A 17,820-nucleotide genomic window follows, 5' to 3' on the forward strand; every position below is an offset into this window, starting at 1 on the left:
TGACGGCAGCCAGGGAAAGGAAGGCCCATTCTTGTATGAATCTTCGTGCATCGGGCCTCTAGTTATTAATAATTATGTATAACAGGATATTGTGAAAATTAAGTTATGAAATTTTTATCAAAACGTTTCTGACATACTGTTATATTGATTGGGCAACACAAATATTTGTTGTGGGCTGCATGTGGCCCGCAGGCCGCGAGTTTGACATGCTTGATGTAAAGTTAGTTGTGAAGTGATGCGATCCCTATCTTCACTGCTTCCCGGCTCCATTTTGAATCAGGTTTTCTTTATTATTTTCACAGACTATTTTCATCCACACAATGAAACACTGCAGCCATTCAAAAAAGAAGCAGTCTATATGTGCTGAATTTGCAAGATTTAAGTGAGAAAAAAAAATGCAAAGTGAGCAGTATCTTTTTTTCTGGCTGCTTGTCATTTATTTTCTATTTGGTATAAGGCACACGGTTATGGGGTGTCAGGAAGGCTTGAATGTGGCTTGGGTAGTAAAGAGCAGGGCTCTCTCAACTTGGTTTTTTGGTGTTTTGCTATTTTGACATAAAGAGCCCAGCTGGTTGTGCGTGCTGCAGCCTGCCAGTCTATGCGGGGGTGTGAGGAGGGGGAAGGGGATAGAGGAGGAGGGAGAGGGGCTTAAAAGAGTCTAGCGCCTCCGGAAGTCTGGTGGCTGGTGGTGGCCACTCAGGATGGGGCCCACTTTGGCTGCCAGGCTGCTTCCTTGTGGCTTCCCGGGCCAGGTCACAGGTGATCATGCTGCTGGAGGCCTGGGGAGATTCCAAGTGCTCTGGGGACTCCAGCACTGTGGCCATGAACACAAGAGTGAACTCACCCACCAGTGACCTGGGCTGGGCTTGGGAGGACCAGGGTAGTGGGGGATGGCTTCCCAGGGTACTTGGCACTTCCACAGGGGCTGTTACTGGAAGTGGAACCCACAAGCTAGCCGCTGGAGGGGAGGGCTGCCATGCTCTTGCTTGTGGACTGGTGGAAACCTCGGTGGTGACCCCTCTAAGGCCTCAGCTCGCGATCACGGGGGCGGGAGGCGGGAATGGGGGTGCTAGGCCATGGAGCCCACTTGCAGAGGAGACCACGGGAGGCCGCTGCACGGCTGGGGGTGGCAGTGGGTGGAGCGGAGGTGAACAGTGTGTTTAGTACTTGTGAAAAGAAAAAACATAAGATATGCTTTTCTACACCTAAACTATCTCAGGAAGGACATAAGGTAACAAAGTTGCATCTAGGGAGGGGATGGGGACTAGAAGAAGGAGCCATTTTTATTAATTGAAGAATATACATAAGGATATGTTCACATATCATAAGAGTAAAGCTAAATTTTCACAAAACTCAACACATCTGAGCAACCAGCACCTAAATCAAGAAACAGAATGTTATTAGCAAGCACCCTAGAAGCACCCCAGGGTAATGAATTATTCTGATTCTTTGTTGTGCTGTTGTTGTCAGTCCTCACCTGAGGATATTTTCCCATTGATTTTTTTTTTAGAGACAGTGGGGGCCGGGGAGAGACATCTCACATTGATTGGTTGCCTCCCACACCCCGCCCCACCCCACCGAACCTGCAACCCAGGTACAGTACCCTTGACCAGGAATCCAACCCGAGATCCTTTGGTGTGCTGGCCGACGCTCTAACCATTGGGACAAACCGGCCAGGGCTATCCTGATGTTTAATAGCTTGAATTAGTTTTCCGTTTTTATACTTTTTTTAAAAAATATATTTTATTGATTTTTTACAGAGAGAAAGGGAGAGGGATAGCCAGAAACATCCATGAGAGAGAAACATTGATCAGCTGCCTCCTGCACACTCCCCACTGGGTATGTGCCCACAACCAAGGTACATGCCCTTGACCAGAATCGAACCTGGGACCCTTGAGTCCGCAGGCCGATGCTCTATCCACTGAGCCAAACCAGTTTCAGCCCAGAGTTCGATTCCCGGTCAAGGGCGCATGTCTGGGTTGCAGGCTTGATCCCCAGTAGGGGGCGTGCAAGAGGCAGCCAATCAATGGTTCTCTCTCATCATGGATGTTTCTATCTCCCTCTCTCTGAAATCAATAAAATATATTTAAAATAATAATTAATTGTAATTAAGAGTTGAAATCAAGCATAGTATCTTCAGTCTAATTTTTTTCTGTAACGTGTCAACAATTCAGATGTCTTTCTGACCCATTTAGATATGCTCGCCCTACTTCAGAACAAGACTCTGCTGAAGGAATAAGCAAGGAGGTGGGTGAGAGTAAGCATGTCTGCATGACAGGAGTGGCCCTGGGTGACTCCAATACCTTTGAGCAAAAGACTGCTTCTCTGAACCCTTGGTTTCCGAAGATGATTCTTAATGGGAACGGGGTGTTATTTTTACTTCCCCACATAGCCTCTCCTTAGTTAGTAGACCCAGACTCCAGGTTCGGCTCAGTCCCCACCAGCTGGGTGGCTTTAAGCATATTATTCAACATTTCTGCACCTTAGTTGTCTTGCTTATAAAACGGGGCTAATGTCACCTTCACAGGATCATCAGAGACAAAATATGTGAAGGCACCTTATATGTCTTTATAGTTTGAAGAACCAATAGCAGAGCTGTTCCCCAACACTTTATTATAACATTTGTCAAAGGTTCAAAAGAGTTGAAAGAATTTTATGGTAAATACTCATGTCCGTCACTTAGATTCTGCAGTTAACCTGGATTCTTTAATGTTGCTATATTTATTTTATCACGTGTCAGTCCATCTATCCCTCTATCCATTCATTTATCCATCTTAATGTATTTCATAGTAAGTTGCAGAAATTACACTTCACCCCTAAATACTTCAAAGTAAGACTGAGCTTTATATGCAAGAAACTTTAGCTCTCCCTTAAAGTTCAGATATAGTTATTGACAAGTAAAATTTATGAATCATAATTATCTCCTGTATATTTTATAACTTCTCATAATTATCTGATCAAGATTCTTGAACAAATATTTACAATTTGGTGGGCAATTTGAAAGCAAGAGCATCTTTGTATTTTTATGATTGGCAGGATAAAAAACAACCACATGACTTCAGCCACTTACAATGGAACAGTTTTAAGTCTTGAAAGCTTGTGTCAATCTGACTAGTTAACAGTTTGTTGTTAAGCTCCAGCTTCATAAGTCTTTTCCGTCCCTAGAGCAAAGAGAATCAATTTACAACATAGTACCCAAGTAAACAAAAGTATTTTTTGGTCCAGGTGAAATGCTTTATACTATCTCTGTAGGTAAAGTTGGTCCTCCTGTTTAAAAGTAGACTCTTTTGCCCTGACCGGTTTGGCTCAGTGGATAGAGCATTGGCCTGCGGACTGAAGGGTCCCAGGTTCGATTCCGGCCAAGGGCATGTACCTTGGTTGCGGGCACATCCCCAGTAGGGGGTGTGCAGGAGGTAACTGATTGATGTTTCTCTCTCATCGATGTTTCTAACTCTCTCTTCCTCTCCCTTCCTCTCTGTAAAAAATCAAAAAAATATATTTAAATAAAATAAAAGTAGACTCTTCCTGAGGACATATTTTTCCTTACTCCATTTCCACACTATTCACCATAATGAGTGCAATGAGGCACCTCCAGAACTCAAAGTCAAAGTTACAAAATAAGCAGATGATTGTAGAAGCTAAATCAGCAGAAGCCACACTTTAGCCAGAACGTATTCCTGGTTAAAAACAAACAAACAAAAAAAACCAGCAAGGGTATGACCAGAAAATATAAAGACCGAAAGGCACTAGCTTGATCAGCAAAGGACATTCCTGAACACAAAGGGGAGACTCAGCATGTGCTAGAGAGACCAGACTGTGGGCTGCCGCCAATGGAGACCTCAGAGGTCTTGTTTGTTGTCTCCAGTGACCAACCCCAGGCTGAACTAATGCTGCCTGGCATCCTGCCTCATTACAGGAATATCCCACACCTGGGGACGAAGACATCTAGTACTTACGGCCCAATGCCACAATCCATTAAGATGAGCCATGTTAACTAAAATACGGGAAGATGCTGAGTGTAGGAAACAGAGGCCACACCCAGGAGAGCAGGACGGGAAGACCCTGCATGGCAGCTGAGGCTGACTCCGCTTCGGAAAGAAAGGACTGAGGGTTCTAAGGAGAAAGGTTCCCCAGGGTGAAAATGGGGATTTGAGATTTGATGCTGTCCTGGGTAATTTGCAACAAGTTCAAGAAGCAGAGCCCTAACCGGTTTGGCTCAGTGGATAGAGTGTCGGCCTGCGGACTGAAGGGTCCCAGGTTCAATTCCGGTCAAGGGCATGCACCTTGGTTGCGGGCACATACCCAGTGGGGAGTGTGCGGGAGGCAGCTGGTCGATGTTTCTCTCTCATCGATGTTTCTAACTCTCTATCCCTCTCTCTTCCTCTCTGTAAAAATCAATAAAATATATTTTAAAAAAAGAAGCAGAAAAGGCAGATATTATAAGGAGAAAAAAATTAGAAAATTCAAGGAAAGCAAAGTGATCATGACAATTATAATACAATATATACATGTATCAAATCAACATGTACACTTTAAATTTACACAATATTATATGCCAAATATATTTCAATTTTTAAAAACCACAACAGTTGACAAGAAAGGAAATATATTGATTATTGATTCAGTTTGTGAAGATGAAAAAGTTCTGGCGATGGGTAGTGGTGATGGTTGCACAACAATATGAACATATTAATACCACTGAACTGTACACTTAAAAATTGTTAAAATTGTAATTTTTATGTTATGCATTACCACAATTTTTTAAAAAAGGAATGAAGCCCTAGCCAGTTTGGCTCAGTGGATGAAGTGTCAGCCTGCGGACTGAAGGGTCCCGGGTTCGATTCCGGTCAAGGGCACAGACATGCCCGGGTTGCAGGCTCTATCCCAGTAGGGGGCGTGCAGGAGGCAGCCTATCAATGATTCTCTCTCATCATTGATGTTTCTATCTCTCTCCCTCTACCTTCCTCTCTGAAATCAATAAAAATATATTAAAAAAATAAAAAAAGGAATGAAGTGTCGATTCATGCCACAACATGGCTGAACCTTGAAAACACTATGTTAAGTGAAAGAAGCCAGACACAAAAGGACAAATATTGTATGAGGTACCAGAACAGGCAAATTCATAGTCAGAAAAATGAGAAATTACCAGGGGCTTGGCGAGAGGGGAATGGAAAGTGACTGCTTAATGGGTTCTGGGTTTCCTTTTTTGGTGAAGAAACATTTTGAAAATCAATAGTAGTGACAGTTGCACAACATTGTGAATGCAATTAATGCCACTGAATTGTGAACATAGAAATGGTTAAAATGGGACCTGGCCAGGTGACTCAGTTGGTTGGAGTGCCCTCCCGTACACCAAAATGTTTGCAGGGGCCCTAGCTGGTTTGGCTTAGTGGATAGAGCCACGGTCTTCGGACTAAAGGGTCCCAGATTCATTCCGGTCAAGGGCACATGCCTGGGTTACAGGCTCCAGCCCCAGTGGGGGTGCGTGCAGGAGGCAGCCAATCAATGATTCTCTCTCATCATTGATGTTTCTATCTCTCTCCCTCTCCCTTCCTCTCTGAAATCAATAAAAATATAATTTTAAAAAGTTTGCCAGAAAAAAAAAGTTTGCAGGTTCAATCCCCCGTTGGGGCACCTATGGGACAAACATGAATGTTCAGAGCAGTACTAGATAAGAAGTGGAAACCCTAATGTCCACCTCCATCAACAGATGGGCAGTAGGATACAGCCATACAATGGCATATTACTCAGCCATAAAAAGGAATGAAGCACTGACAGATGCTAAAGCCAGAAGCCAGAAGGAAAGGCCACACACAGTGCCTGGCTCCATTGGTGTGGAATATCCAGGAAAAGCAGATCTATAGGGACAGGAAGCAGATGAGTGACTGCCGTGGGCTGCAGGAAGGGGAGAATGGGAGTGGCTGTTCAGTGGGTAGGTAGGTGGTTTCCATGAGGGGTGATGCAAGTAATGACGGGTTTACACTGTAAATGTACTAAATGCCACTGAATTGTACAGTTTTAAATGGCTGATGTGTAATGGTTTATGTGACGTGTATTTTACCACAATAAAAAATTGTGCAGAAGGAAACATTGTTGGGGGTGACTGATGGTTAATATGGTGGTATACGTTTGTCAAAACTTGGCCAATTTTACACTGAAGATCTGTGCATTTTACTGTAGGTACAATAAAATTAAAATTAACAAAAAGCTTAAAGTAGTTGCCTTTTGGAGACTAGAGGGAAAGGGTACAGGGAACTGATTTTTTCATTACAAAAACTTTTTAAAAACCATATGCATTAATTCATTTTGGAAAAAGAGAAAATGTAACCATTTCCCCATTCCAATTGGAACCTCAGCAAACACAGTCCTTCGCCCGCTGCTCCAGTCGGGGCTGAGGGAGCCGAGCCGAGCGCGCAGGGCGTGGTGGCCCCGCAGCCCGGGCCGGCGGCCTTCCTACCGGAGTCCCCGCCGGGCCAGGTGTGAGCGGCTTCCCGCGGGGCTGGCGCCGGGGCCCGCCGCCGGGAGGCGCGGGGAGAAGGCCGTGGGGCTCACCTCCCCGGACTCCACAAACGCCCCGTCCCCATCGGGTCCAGAGCCAGGCGACCGGGCGCCTCCCCAACGGCCGCCGGCCCGGCCCGCGGCGCCGCCTCCCGCGCTCGGGCCAATCGCCGCCGCGGGGCCGCCGAAAGGGCGGTGCTGCCGCCGCGGCCCGTCCATCTTTCTTGAAGGCAAGAAGGCTCCCCCACGACTCCCCTCCGTTCCGTCTTCCCCCTAAGCGCGGCCATTTTGTTTGAGGGCAAGTGGACGGGGAGACGGAGGAGGCCGGCGGGCGCCATGTTTGGTGTGATCCCGGGAGCGGCCGCGGCCGCCGAAGCCAGGATGTGGCCCTGTTTTCTGACGGCGCCTTCCGGGTCACCCGGGTGCCCGTGGCCACGCTGCCAAGAAGTGAATAAACACCGAGGGGTTGGGGGGTCCCTGTCAGAGCCCCCGAGTCCCCAGCAGCCAGTCCCTGCGCCTTCGCTCCCCGCGGCGGCGTCCGGACGCCCCGGCTGCAGGGGCCGCGGCCTGGGGAGCGGGCCTGCGGACGGCGCGGCGGAGCCGGGAGCGGGGAGGCGGGGGCCCTGGGGGCGCGGCGGCCGCAGCTCGGGGCCGGGAGACCCCATGGCGCCGCCCCCAGCCCCGCTCCCGGCGCTGACAGCGGGGGCGACCCGGCCTGGTGGCCAGAAGCCGGGGTCCGTGAGCTTCGCGGACGTGGCCGTGTACTTCTCCCCGGAGGAGTGGGGGTGCCTGCGGCCCGCGCAGAGGGCCCTGTACCGGGACGTGATGCGGGAGACCTACGGCCACCTGGGCGCGCTCGGTGAGGCCGGGTCGGAGCCCCCTCCTCCTTCACTGGGGTTCACAGAGGAGATGGATGATAGAGGGACTCGGAGGTGTGTGAGCCCGGATCGCGCACCGTCCCGCCATCAGCACCAGCCACCCCCATGCCCAGGGCCGGGTGCCCCGTGGGAGCGCCGCCACCCGCGGCCGCTTCCCGCAGGCAGGGAGCGCGGAGGCTCATCCACGTGGAACTTCAGCTCTGAGGACGCGCCCTGACCCCGGCAGGGGCTGCCACCTCCCCGGGCAGCCTCTCAGGCCTGCGCTGTGGTCCGTTCTCTCCCAGGATTCCCCGGCCCCAAGCCAGACCTCATCTCTTGGATGGAACGGGGGAGTGAGGCCTGGAGCCCGGCCGCCCAGGACCCTGAGGAGGGGGCCAGCGTGGGAGGAGCTCTGCGAGGTGAGGGGCTCCCCGTCCCCCGCCTGCCTGCCGCCCGGGGCTCCCTGTCCAGCGGCGTTATCTTCAGATCCCGCCCCCGGCACCCCTGAAGGACGGAGCAGCCATGTGCTGGGTGACAGGAAAGGAGGCAGACCGGGGACAAAGTTTTCAGAACGCGAGAGTCACCATGTTGAGACCAGAGTAGGGAACTCGGGAGCCCAAGTTCAGCACCCAGGTTTCCAGGTCCTGGTGGTGGAAACACCGCCCATTCTCCCTTTTGCAGGAACTAAAATCCCCTAAGGATAGATGTGACCTCAGATCCGCCTTTCACGTGCCTCAAGCAGAGCCAGTAGTGCATGAGGACATGAGGACATGCCCAGCAACGGCCCCCTGGCCCCCCGCCCCTGCCCCTCCCCAGCAGGGTGCCTCCCGCAGACAGGGTCCCTCTGGAAACGGAGAAAACGCCGTAATGGCTACTGGCGCGGGGCACTGACTACAGCTCAGCATGCTCCCGCCGATGCGGTCGCTCCAACAAACAGCCCTAAAGGCGTCATCGTGATCGCCTTTGACCCGTGAGGAGCCAGGCTCAAGAGACTCGGACTTGTTGACTGTCCTTAAAGCCCGGGTGTCGATCACTGTGTGGATTTCTCTGGCACGTCTTTAAGTCAAAGCACCCTATAACCTGAGATCTTTGTGGGATTTTTTAGAGGGAGGGAGGCTCTAAGCACATGTGTTTTAAAACGTATCTTGATTCTTGGTTCTTGTTTCCCAGGAGGTGCCCCAAACAAGCAGGAAGGGGAGCCCGGAGCAGTGCCAGGAGCCAAGGGACCCAGAGGGACTCCTGGGAAGGACAGGCCCGGGGAGCTGGGGAAACACAACCCCGACTGGGCGCTCAGCAAGGCCTCGGCGAGAGCACCGCCGCCCCCGCCCACGAAAGCGGCCTGGGACCCGCGCACAGGGGCGCCCCCGGCCCCGGTGCCCAGCCGGGGCTCGCCGGCCCGCCAGCGGCGCCACGCGTGCGCGGACTGCGGGCGCCGCTTCACCTACCCGTCGCTGCTGGTCAGCCACCAGCGCATGCACTCGGACGAGCGGCCCTTCCCGTGCCCCGAGTGCGGCATGCGCTTCAAGAGGAAGTTCGCCGTGAACGCGCACCAGTGGACCCACCGCTCCTGCTCCGGGGGCCGGCGGGGCCGGAGGCCTGGGATCCGGGCTGTGCCTCAGGCCCCGGTTCGGGATGACCGGGACCCGCCCGTGCTGTTCCGGCACTACCCAGACATCTTTGAGGAGTGCGGGTGAGTGGCTGCCACGCGTGGGGTTGAGCCTGACCTCGGCGATAAGGACTGACTGGGCCCTGACCCCTAAATCAGGGACGTGGGAACCCAAATTCATCCCTTGGGCTTCCCTCCAGGATCCCTCAGGTTTTCAGACATGTAAAAAGGAAAGTGCCTGTAAAGATTCAGCTAGATTAAACTTGACACCCCTCTCCCCAGTTTTTCTAAAAAATGAGTGAGACACTAGACTTTTCTCAGTGTTGTTTCAGTAGCAGGTGCAACCAAGATCTTTGCCGTCTCAAAAACCACCCTTGCTGCTTATCTGCATGAGAGGTAAATGCTGAGGACAGGCCTGGGGAAGGGCCCGGTGGGGGGCGTGGTCAGGCCTGGCTAGCTGACGCCGGCAGGGAGCCGGGGGTGGGAGCGGGTGGGCAGCACAGAGGCCCGGCACCGAGCTGGTCTCTGCACAGGCACAGCTGGTAAGTCTCGCCCTCCCAGCCTCACGCCCTCCCCAGCCTCATCTGTAAAATGAGGATTACTAATGTCTACCTCAAGGGAAAGGGTTACTGTGAAGACTGAAATTTAAACAATATAGTATGTATGACATAGTAAATGTGCAATAAATGTGTTGAAAGAGTGAATTATGGACATTTTACACTTCAGAAAGGCTAAGGAGGCAGGACATGGATATCAATAGCCATGTTTTGCAGATGAGTAGACTGAGGCTCAGAGATTAAGTGATTTTTTCAACATTTCACTGGTTTAAGACAGCAAAGCTGGAAACTGACACAGAGCCCAAATATGTCTACCACTTTCTCTGAGCAGTCAGTAGAACACAGGTCCCGCTCAGGTGAGAGCTGAGATCTGGGCAGGAAGCCAGCAGGACAGCAAACAACAGCAACTACAGGAAAGGTTTTTTGGTCGTGGCCAGCTAGCTCAGTTGGTTAGAGCTGTGGTTGGCAAACTCATTAGTCAACAGAGCGGCAAACCGCGGCTCTCGAGCCGCAGTTTGCCGACCACTCGGTTAGAGCATCATCCGAATATGCCAAGGTTGTGGGTTCTATCCCCGGCCAGGCCACATACCAGAATCAACCAGTAATACATGGATAGGTGGAACAATGGGTTGATGTTTCTCTCAATGTATCTTGTCCTTTCTCTCTCAATCAATAAATGAATTTTTTTAAAAAAGGTATTTTGGTCCTTACTTCCCAGCCAGAGAGTGGCCGCCCCTTGGAGGGGTGGCTCCTCAGGACGCAGGGCCCAGCCCTGCCTGATGGGAGAATCCCAACAGGAAAACGGAGCCCTGCCAAAGGTACAGCCAACACGCAGTGACCTTTCCCTCAGAAAGGTACAGCCGACACACCGTGACCTTTCCCTCAGAAAGGTACAGCCGACACGCCGTGACCTTTCCCTCAGAAAGGTACAGCCGACACGCCGTGACCTTTCCCTCAGAAAGGTACAGCCGACACGCCATGACCTTTCACTCAAAGGTACAGCCAACACGCAGTGACCTTTCCCTCAGAAAGGTACAGCCGACACGCCGTGACCTTTCCCTCAGAAAGGTACAGCCGACACGCCGTGACCTTTCCCTCAGAAAGGTACAGCCGACACGCCATGACCTTTCACTCAAAGGTACAGCCAACACGCAGTGACCTTTCCCTCAGAAAGGTACAGCCGACACGCCGTGACCTTTCCCTCAGAAAGGTACAGCCGACACGCCGTGACCTTTCCCTCAGAAAGGTACAGCCGACACGCAGTGACCTTTCCCTCAGAAAGGTACAGCCGACACGCAGTGACCTTTCCCTCAGAAAGATACAGCCGACACGCCATGACCTTTCACTCAGAAAGGTACAGCCAACACACCGTGACCTTTCACTCAGAAAGGTACAGCCGACACGCAGTGACCTTTCCCTCAGAAAGGTACAGCCGACACGCCATGACCTTTCACTCAGAAAGGTACAGCCAACACACCGTGACCTTTCCCTCAGAAAGGTACAGCCGACACGCCGTGACCTTTCCCTCAGAAAGGTACAGCCGACACGCAGTGACCTTTCCCTCAGAAAGGTACAGCCGACACGCAGTGACCTTTCCCTCAGAAAGGTACAGCCAGCACACCGTGACCTGCTGGAGAGACAGCTAGGTGATAAGGGAATCCGGGCTGAGGAAGGCTGGCTCCATGCTGTCATTCACAAGCAACACCTGAGGCCTCTGGGTTTTGGTGCCGGGCTCCAGGGACCGGCTGACTCAGAAAAGAGTGACCTGATCGCGGCTGTGGTGAAGGATGTGCCAGAGGCACCACCTAACCCGCCCTGGTTGGCGATATACCAGGAACTGCATCTTGGAGAAGGAGGGGTTGTGCTTCGAATAGCACTAGGTGGTAATTGCTGTGTGGGGAGATTTTCAGGCAAAGGGAGCAGCAAGGGAGCCTTGTTCCACGAAAAGGCTATAAAATGGACACAGTGTGGAATAAAGGTAAGAGCCTGGTCTATGGAGCCGGACTGTCTGGGCGCAGATCCTGACTCACTTGCTTTTTAGCTGTGCAGTCTCAGGCAAGTTACTTCTTACCCCAAGCCACCTCTGTGCCTTAGTTTCTTCATCTATAAAACCTACCTCATAAAATTGCTGTAGGATTAAGTAAGATAATGTAGAAGATTACCTTGCATATTAGTATTTAATAAACACCGGTTTTTATTATTATTCTAATCAATGCAAAATAGTTTGTGAAGAGGTCTGAAACAGGAAGGTTTCCTGGGGGAAGAGGTTTAAGTTAGCCTTGAAGGATGAGAAAGTTTCCAACCAGGATAGACACGGATAAGGAACAGTAGTATGACTGAAACATAAACAGCTAGGTAATGGTTCTGGCCGGCGTGGCTCGGTTGGAGCGTCGTGCTCATACACCAAAGGTGGAAGGTTTGATTCCCAGTCAGGGCACATACCCAGGTTGCAGGTTCCATCCCCAGTCAGGGTGAATCCAGGAGGCAACCATAGATGTCTCTCTCCCCCCGCCCCGTCCCCCCCCCCCTGCTTCCTCTCTTTAAAACCAAATTTTATAAAATGTTCACCCAAGGATATTTTTTTTCCCATTGATTTTTTTTAGAGAGAGTGGAGGGGAGACAGGAGGTGTGGAGAGAGATTGGTTGCCTCCCGTTCACACACTGATTGGGACCAGGGATCAAGCCTGCAACCAGATCCGTGTCCTTGATTGGGAATCAAACCCAAGACCCTTCAGACTGTAGGCCAATGTTCTAACCACTGAGCAACCGGTCAGGGCTCTAAAACCAATTAAAAAGAAAAGAACTAGATAATGAATAACGGAAGATGCAGCAGTGAGGGGAATGCCAAGCTGGAAGAGCCAACAGATCCCAGCAGAGGAGCTTCAGGATTTCCCGGAGGAGCCAGGGAAAGTTCTTATCAGAAGCAGGGTTGTTTGGGAGGTACTCTCAGAAGATGCCTTTGGCCCTGTCTGGTGTGGCTCCGTTGGTTGGGCGTCATCCATGCACCAAAGATGTTGCTGGTTCAATTCCTGGTCAGGGCACATGCCCAGATTATGGGCTTGATCCCTGGTAGGGGTGTGCAGGAGGCAGCTAATAGATGTTCTGCTTGCACATTGATGTTTCTCTTTCTCCCTCTCCCTGTCTCTAAAAATCAATAAAGAAAAAAACTTTTTTTAAAAGATGTCTTTGTAAATAGTGTAAAGTGTGACCTGTAGGAGGAGACCGGTTACTAGAGACCTGTTGGACATCTGCTCCCAGGTAGAGCTGATCAGGAGCTGGGACCAAGCTAAAGAGCAAGATCGTTTCTTGCTTCCTGACCTTGGAATTGGGAAGATACTCATGAGAGGTTTCTGCCATAGTATCTGCATGGCTCAGTGACTGCCAGTGTGAGCCGTGAACAAGTAAGTCCCAGAGGTTTCAAGCAGATAGCTGGAGCAAGGGAGCCTGACTGGAGCAAGGGCAGTCAGGAGTGGGAGGGCGTGAAGGCCAAGGGTGACCAGTACGGGGGAGGGGTGGGTCCAGGAGAAGCTGGAGCTGGAGAGGAGGTGCCACCAGGGAGGGGGCGCAGAACCAGGCACAGTGTGTCAAGCACAGCACTGCCCGCCAAGGTCAGCACGAAGCACAGGATGAGTGCCGTCCGCTTCCTCACTTACCTCTTTAACAGAAATCTACTAAGTATTTACCGTGTACTAGGAGCTATTTTGTGTGTCAGGATATGGCAGGGAAAACACACAGGAATCCTCTTAGAACTTACCTCTGAGTGGTGGGAGGGGGGAGACTAGTGTTAAGCCGGTATATAAATAAGACAAGGTACTGTATTGCAAATAATAAGCACTACAAAGGAACTAAAACAGAAGATGTGCTGAAAGTGCCTGTTGCAGATGGATACCCAGGCCGGACTTGGTAAGGACGAGACATTAAAAAAAAAAGAAAAAGATTTTTATTGGATTTTTTAGAGAGAGGGAGAGGGATAGAGAGAAACATCTATGTGAGAGCGATCACATCAATCGTCCGCCTCCTGCACGGCCCCCACCTCCTGCATACCCCCATTTGTGATCAGGGACTTGAACGGCAACCCTTCAGTGCAAGGGATGACGCCCAACTGAGCCACACCGGGGGAAGGTACAGGTCACAGCTCTTGCTTGCCATGATGCAAAGTTTGGACTTATTTCTAAATATACTGGGAGGTCAGTGGGTTTTTATTTGCAGTAAAATATGCACAACAGATTTTGCCATTGGAAAAAATTTTAAATATTTTTTTATTGATTTTAGAGAGAGGGGAAGAGAGAAATATCAATGTGAGAAAGACACATCAATTGGTTGCCTCCCACAAGTGTCCAATCGGGGCTGAGGAATCCGTCCTGCAACCCAGGTAAGTACCCTTGACCGGAAATCGAACCTGAAACCCTTTGGTGCACGGGCCAACGCTCTAACTACTTAGCAACACTGGCCAGGGCCTGAATGACATTTTTCCCCCCATGACATGACTCCTAAACATAAGCCTCATATTTACTTTTCAATACTTATGATATCATAGCCCATCATTTAAAATTTTTCTCTTTACATTTATATGATAATACAGAATTGTGTGCGTGTGATCAGAAGCAGCTCTTCTGACCTCCTAGGTCCCTGCTGCTTACACTGCCCCACATTACAACTGCATCTTGGTAACCTGGTCTAAAATCTCACCTCCCTTTGGTCGCTGAGATTGTGCCTTCAATCATTTGAGGCAACACAGCATGGGTTCTGGAGTCGGAGGCCTGGGCCAGGTCATCCCTCCGAGCCTCAGCCTCCCGATCCAGAAAGGACCTAGCTCTGAAGTGTGAGGGTCCAATGAGTTAACAAGCAAAAGCACTTACCAGTAGAGCAGAGGCTGGCATATAGTAAGTGTTCAAGGTAAGCGAAGATTACTAGTCTTCGTCATAGAAGCAGCTGCAGCTCTTGCAGTCTGCCGTTATTCTGTTAGGAGAGCTTGGAATTGGGAAATCAGGGGGCACATTTAAATGAAGCATTAGAACAATGTGCCCTCATCCAGTAACTCATCTAATTTTCTATGCAAGTATAATTGAATAAAGAATCCAGTTCAGCCCTGACCGGTTTGGCTCAGTGGATAGAGCACCAGCCTGTGGACTGAAAGGTTCCAGGTTCGATTCCGGTCAAGGGCATGTATTTTGGTTGCGGGCACATCCCCAGTAGGGGGTGTGCAGGAGGCAGCTGATCGATGTTTCTCTCTCATCGATGTTTCTAACTCTCTATCCATCTCCCTTCTCTCTGTAAAAAAAAAAAAATAAATAAAAAATAAAAAAAAAGAATCCAGTTCACTTTCACAAGGTCAGCAGGGGTCAGTAAATTCAAAATATTCATGTTGCTTTTCTGAAACAGGCCTGAGGAGGCAGGAGGAGGTGGTGGAAAAGGCCGGCATTTAGGAGTCTGAAGACCCTGAGTCACATGGGCTGCCTGACTTTGGGTAACAAATGGGCCTTAGTTTCCTCTTCTGCGAAATAACTGAACTCTTAAGGCAGAGAGGCATTCGGCTCAGTGTCCTCAGTTAAAGATACAGTAAATGTTGGAAATACCAGCTATAGATAATAGAGTGACATATACATGCATACAGAGACAAACAGACCATCTCTGGGGGATATTTAGGAAACTGTTAAGAGGAATAGGGTGGGAAGAGAGAATATTATTCTATACGTTGTAAATGAAAAAAGAAATTGAGAAACGAATTGGTTTGCAAAAAAAAAAAAAAAGTTTTTATGAAGGCCATGGAGTGGGCCTTCTGGCGGGGATTAGGAAGTGGACATCGGGCCAGTGACCCCTGAATGCTGGCCCCGTGTCCCCCTCTGCTAGAGCCCTCGCCGCCGCGGGCGCTCCCGCACCCCAGCCTCACCTTTCACCCCCGCTCCGCGCCCCCAAGGGAAGCCGAAGTGGCTGCGGCCATCTTAACTGTGGGCAAGGGCGCTCCCAGGGCCGCTGGCCGAACAGCAAGAGAAGAAACTCGAGGGGTTAACAAACCAGGTCATCAACATCAGACCCGCACCGAAGCTGTTCAACGCCTTCCTCTAAAAATAAAGACGCCGGAGTACCACCATCTTTTCTGAGGGCTCCTTCCTTTTCCCGGTCCTGGGATCACCGAGTTCGCATATCCCGTTCCCGGCGTCCTAGAGCGGCCCCCCCCCCCCCCCCCCCCCGGAGCTAGTTCCGGTCTCTTAGGGCCCCGGAGCCGAATCCCCATCTCCTAGGATGGGGGCCGGGCTTGCACCGGGAGCGTGCTCCCGGCTTCCCGCGGAGGTGCCCGCCTGGTCCTGACGGAAGGGAGAGTTGAGGTGGGAAGGCCAGGCGCCCTGAGCCTCGTGGCCGTGGCCGTGGCCGTGTGTTTCTTCCCCAGGAGCGGGTTGTCCGCTGCCCACTGGCGAAGAGGGCCCTGGACCGCACGCGATGCGGCCGACCTAATGCCACCTGGGCGCGCTCCTGGAGGGCCGGCCATCCCTGATCTCTGAACAGTGAAGGGGCAGGAGGGGTGGGAAGGCACAGATGCCCTACTCGCCCCCACTCCTGCCCCAGGTGACTCCGTTTCCTGTTATGCCCGCCAGATCACCCTAACCTGAAATTCATCGCTGAGTCTCCCCTGGCCGACTCCTCCAGTGGCTCTCAGGATTCCGGCAAACAGGTCCGGACCTGTGCCACAACACGAAGGCCCCTGGCACGCTAGCCTCCAGTTCACACCAGATCTCCCTCTCCCTGCAGGCAAGCGATCCCATTTGGCTCCAGGTCAATGGGATCTTGGGTGTTTGGACACGCCTCTAGCTCAGTGAGCCTGTGCTCTTGCTGTTCTGCACTGTATACACACCTCCCAACCTACATCCTTCACTGCCCTTCTCAATGCTGTCTCCGAGAAGTTCCTCTTCTGCCCCAGGAGAAAGTCTCAGCACCGCGGCTCTGTGTCTGTGATCTGAGCACAGTCTGCCCAACGGTCTCCACACCTGTGCCAGGAGAGCTCATACCTTAGTGTGAATTTAGGGCAGGAAGTTATCTTGGTTCACCAAGACCTCCGACCCCTAGAACATCTTGATGCCCGAGGAATGCATAGGTAGGATTAAGAAATGTATTGGTTTTTTGTTTTTGTTTTCTAGTGGTTTAGTTTCTTCCCCAGGATTCCCAGACCCCAAACCAGCCCTCCTGGATAAAGCAGGAGACCCAGCTGTGGGGTGCAGATGCTCCTGGGGAGGAGGGAGGAAGCCTGAGAAAGATGGAAAGGTGAGAAGTGGGGGCAATGTCCCAGTTCCAGCTGGGAGGGAAAATGTTTTATTGAGCAAGAAACATCATCTACATGTTCCTTACTAATTTTTCTTGACCTGAATTTATGACACCCATTGGAGGTTGAAATATTTTTTTGGTTTTATTTTGCTAGTCCTCACCTGAGGATATTTTCCATTGATTTTTAGAAGAGAGTGGAAGGAAGGGGGGAGAGAGACAGAGAGAAACATCCATGTAGGAGAGACACATTGATTGGTTGCCTCCCAAATGTGCCCTGACAGTGCCAGGGATCAAGCCTGCAACCAAGGCACATGCCCTTGACCAGAATGAAACCCGAGACCCTTCAGTCCAAGGGCCAGTGCTCTATCCACTGAGCGAAACTGGCCAGGTCAAGACTGAAATCTTAACCTTCTCTTTCTCAGTTGACTGAAACATCCAGTGGTCCCATGCTCAGGCCACACTGAGTGAATCATGCAGTCTCCAGCTCCGTGGCAGTGTGTGAATTCACGTTTAGGCTGGAGCAGTTCACCTTTCTGTCTCCATGTCCCTGGGCCCTGCAGTTGAGGGTATCTACTCTGGTTGATCCTGAGGTAGGTGGGAATGTCCCTGACTCATGAGCCCTTCAATTAGCCAACACAGCTTAGGGAGAGCTTTCAGGGGTGAGGCACCCATCTGAATGCTTCTGCCGCTGTGGAGCTTGGCTCTGGCACCTGAACATGAGTAGACCTCGCACAATTAACAGGGCGAGTTTTGAATCTACTATGTTTCACAGCAGCCACTCAGGAAAACAATACATTTAGAAAGGGCCAGGAGGAGTCTATTCGGGAGTTGTCATGAGCCCCCTGGGATCAGACACACTGACCTGGTCTCTGAGCCCCCTCCTCTCATCTGTGCCCGGCCTCAACATCCGGCACGAATGCAGCTCTCTCCTCCCTGCCCCGAATGCAGTCATGCTTTGCCATCATCTTTAACCTGGTCCAGAGCACTCTCTGGAGAGGGACCCTGTGGGAACCCTAATCAGAATACGCCAGATGATCAAGGCCAC

General features: G+C 51.0%; 1 protein-coding gene across 1 annotated transcript; it reads left to right on the forward strand.

Annotated features, from left to right (window-relative positions):
• Positions 1-6,748: 6,748 nt before the first annotated feature.
• ZNF688 (zinc finger protein 688) lies at positions 6,749-10,262 on the forward strand. The gene is made up of 3 exons (XM_079781647.1): positions 6,749-7,357; positions 7,661-7,774; positions 8,526-10,262. The coding sequence occupies exons 1-3, from the start codon at positions 6,835-6,837 to the stop codon at positions 9,047-9,049; spliced, it is 1,161 nt and encodes a 386-aa protein (XP_079637773.1). The 5' UTR covers positions 6,749-6,834; the 3' UTR covers positions 9,050-10,262.
• The last annotated feature ends 7,558 nt before the right edge of the window (positions 10,263-17,820 follow it).

This window comes from Cnephaeus nilssonii (genome assembly GCF_951640355.1).
Source record: "Cnephaeus nilssonii genome assembly, chromosome: 2".
Taxonomy (NCBI): Eukaryota; Metazoa; Chordata; class Mammalia; order Chiroptera; family Vespertilionidae; genus Cnephaeus; species Cnephaeus nilssonii.

Coding starts and splice junctions, on each gene's coding strand:
- ZNF688 (XM_079781647.1), top strand. CDS start 6,835: ATGTTTGGTGTGATCCCGGGAGCGGCCGCGGCCGCCGAAGCCAGGATG. Junction 7,358..7,660: donor CGGCCACCTGGGCGCGCTCG/GTGAGGCCGGGT, acceptor GTTCTCTCCCAG/GATTCCCCGGCCCCAAGCCA. Junction 7,775..8,525: donor CGTGGGAGGAGCTCTGCGAG/GTGAGGGGCTCC, acceptor CTTGTTTCCCAG/GAGGTGCCCCAAACAAGCAG.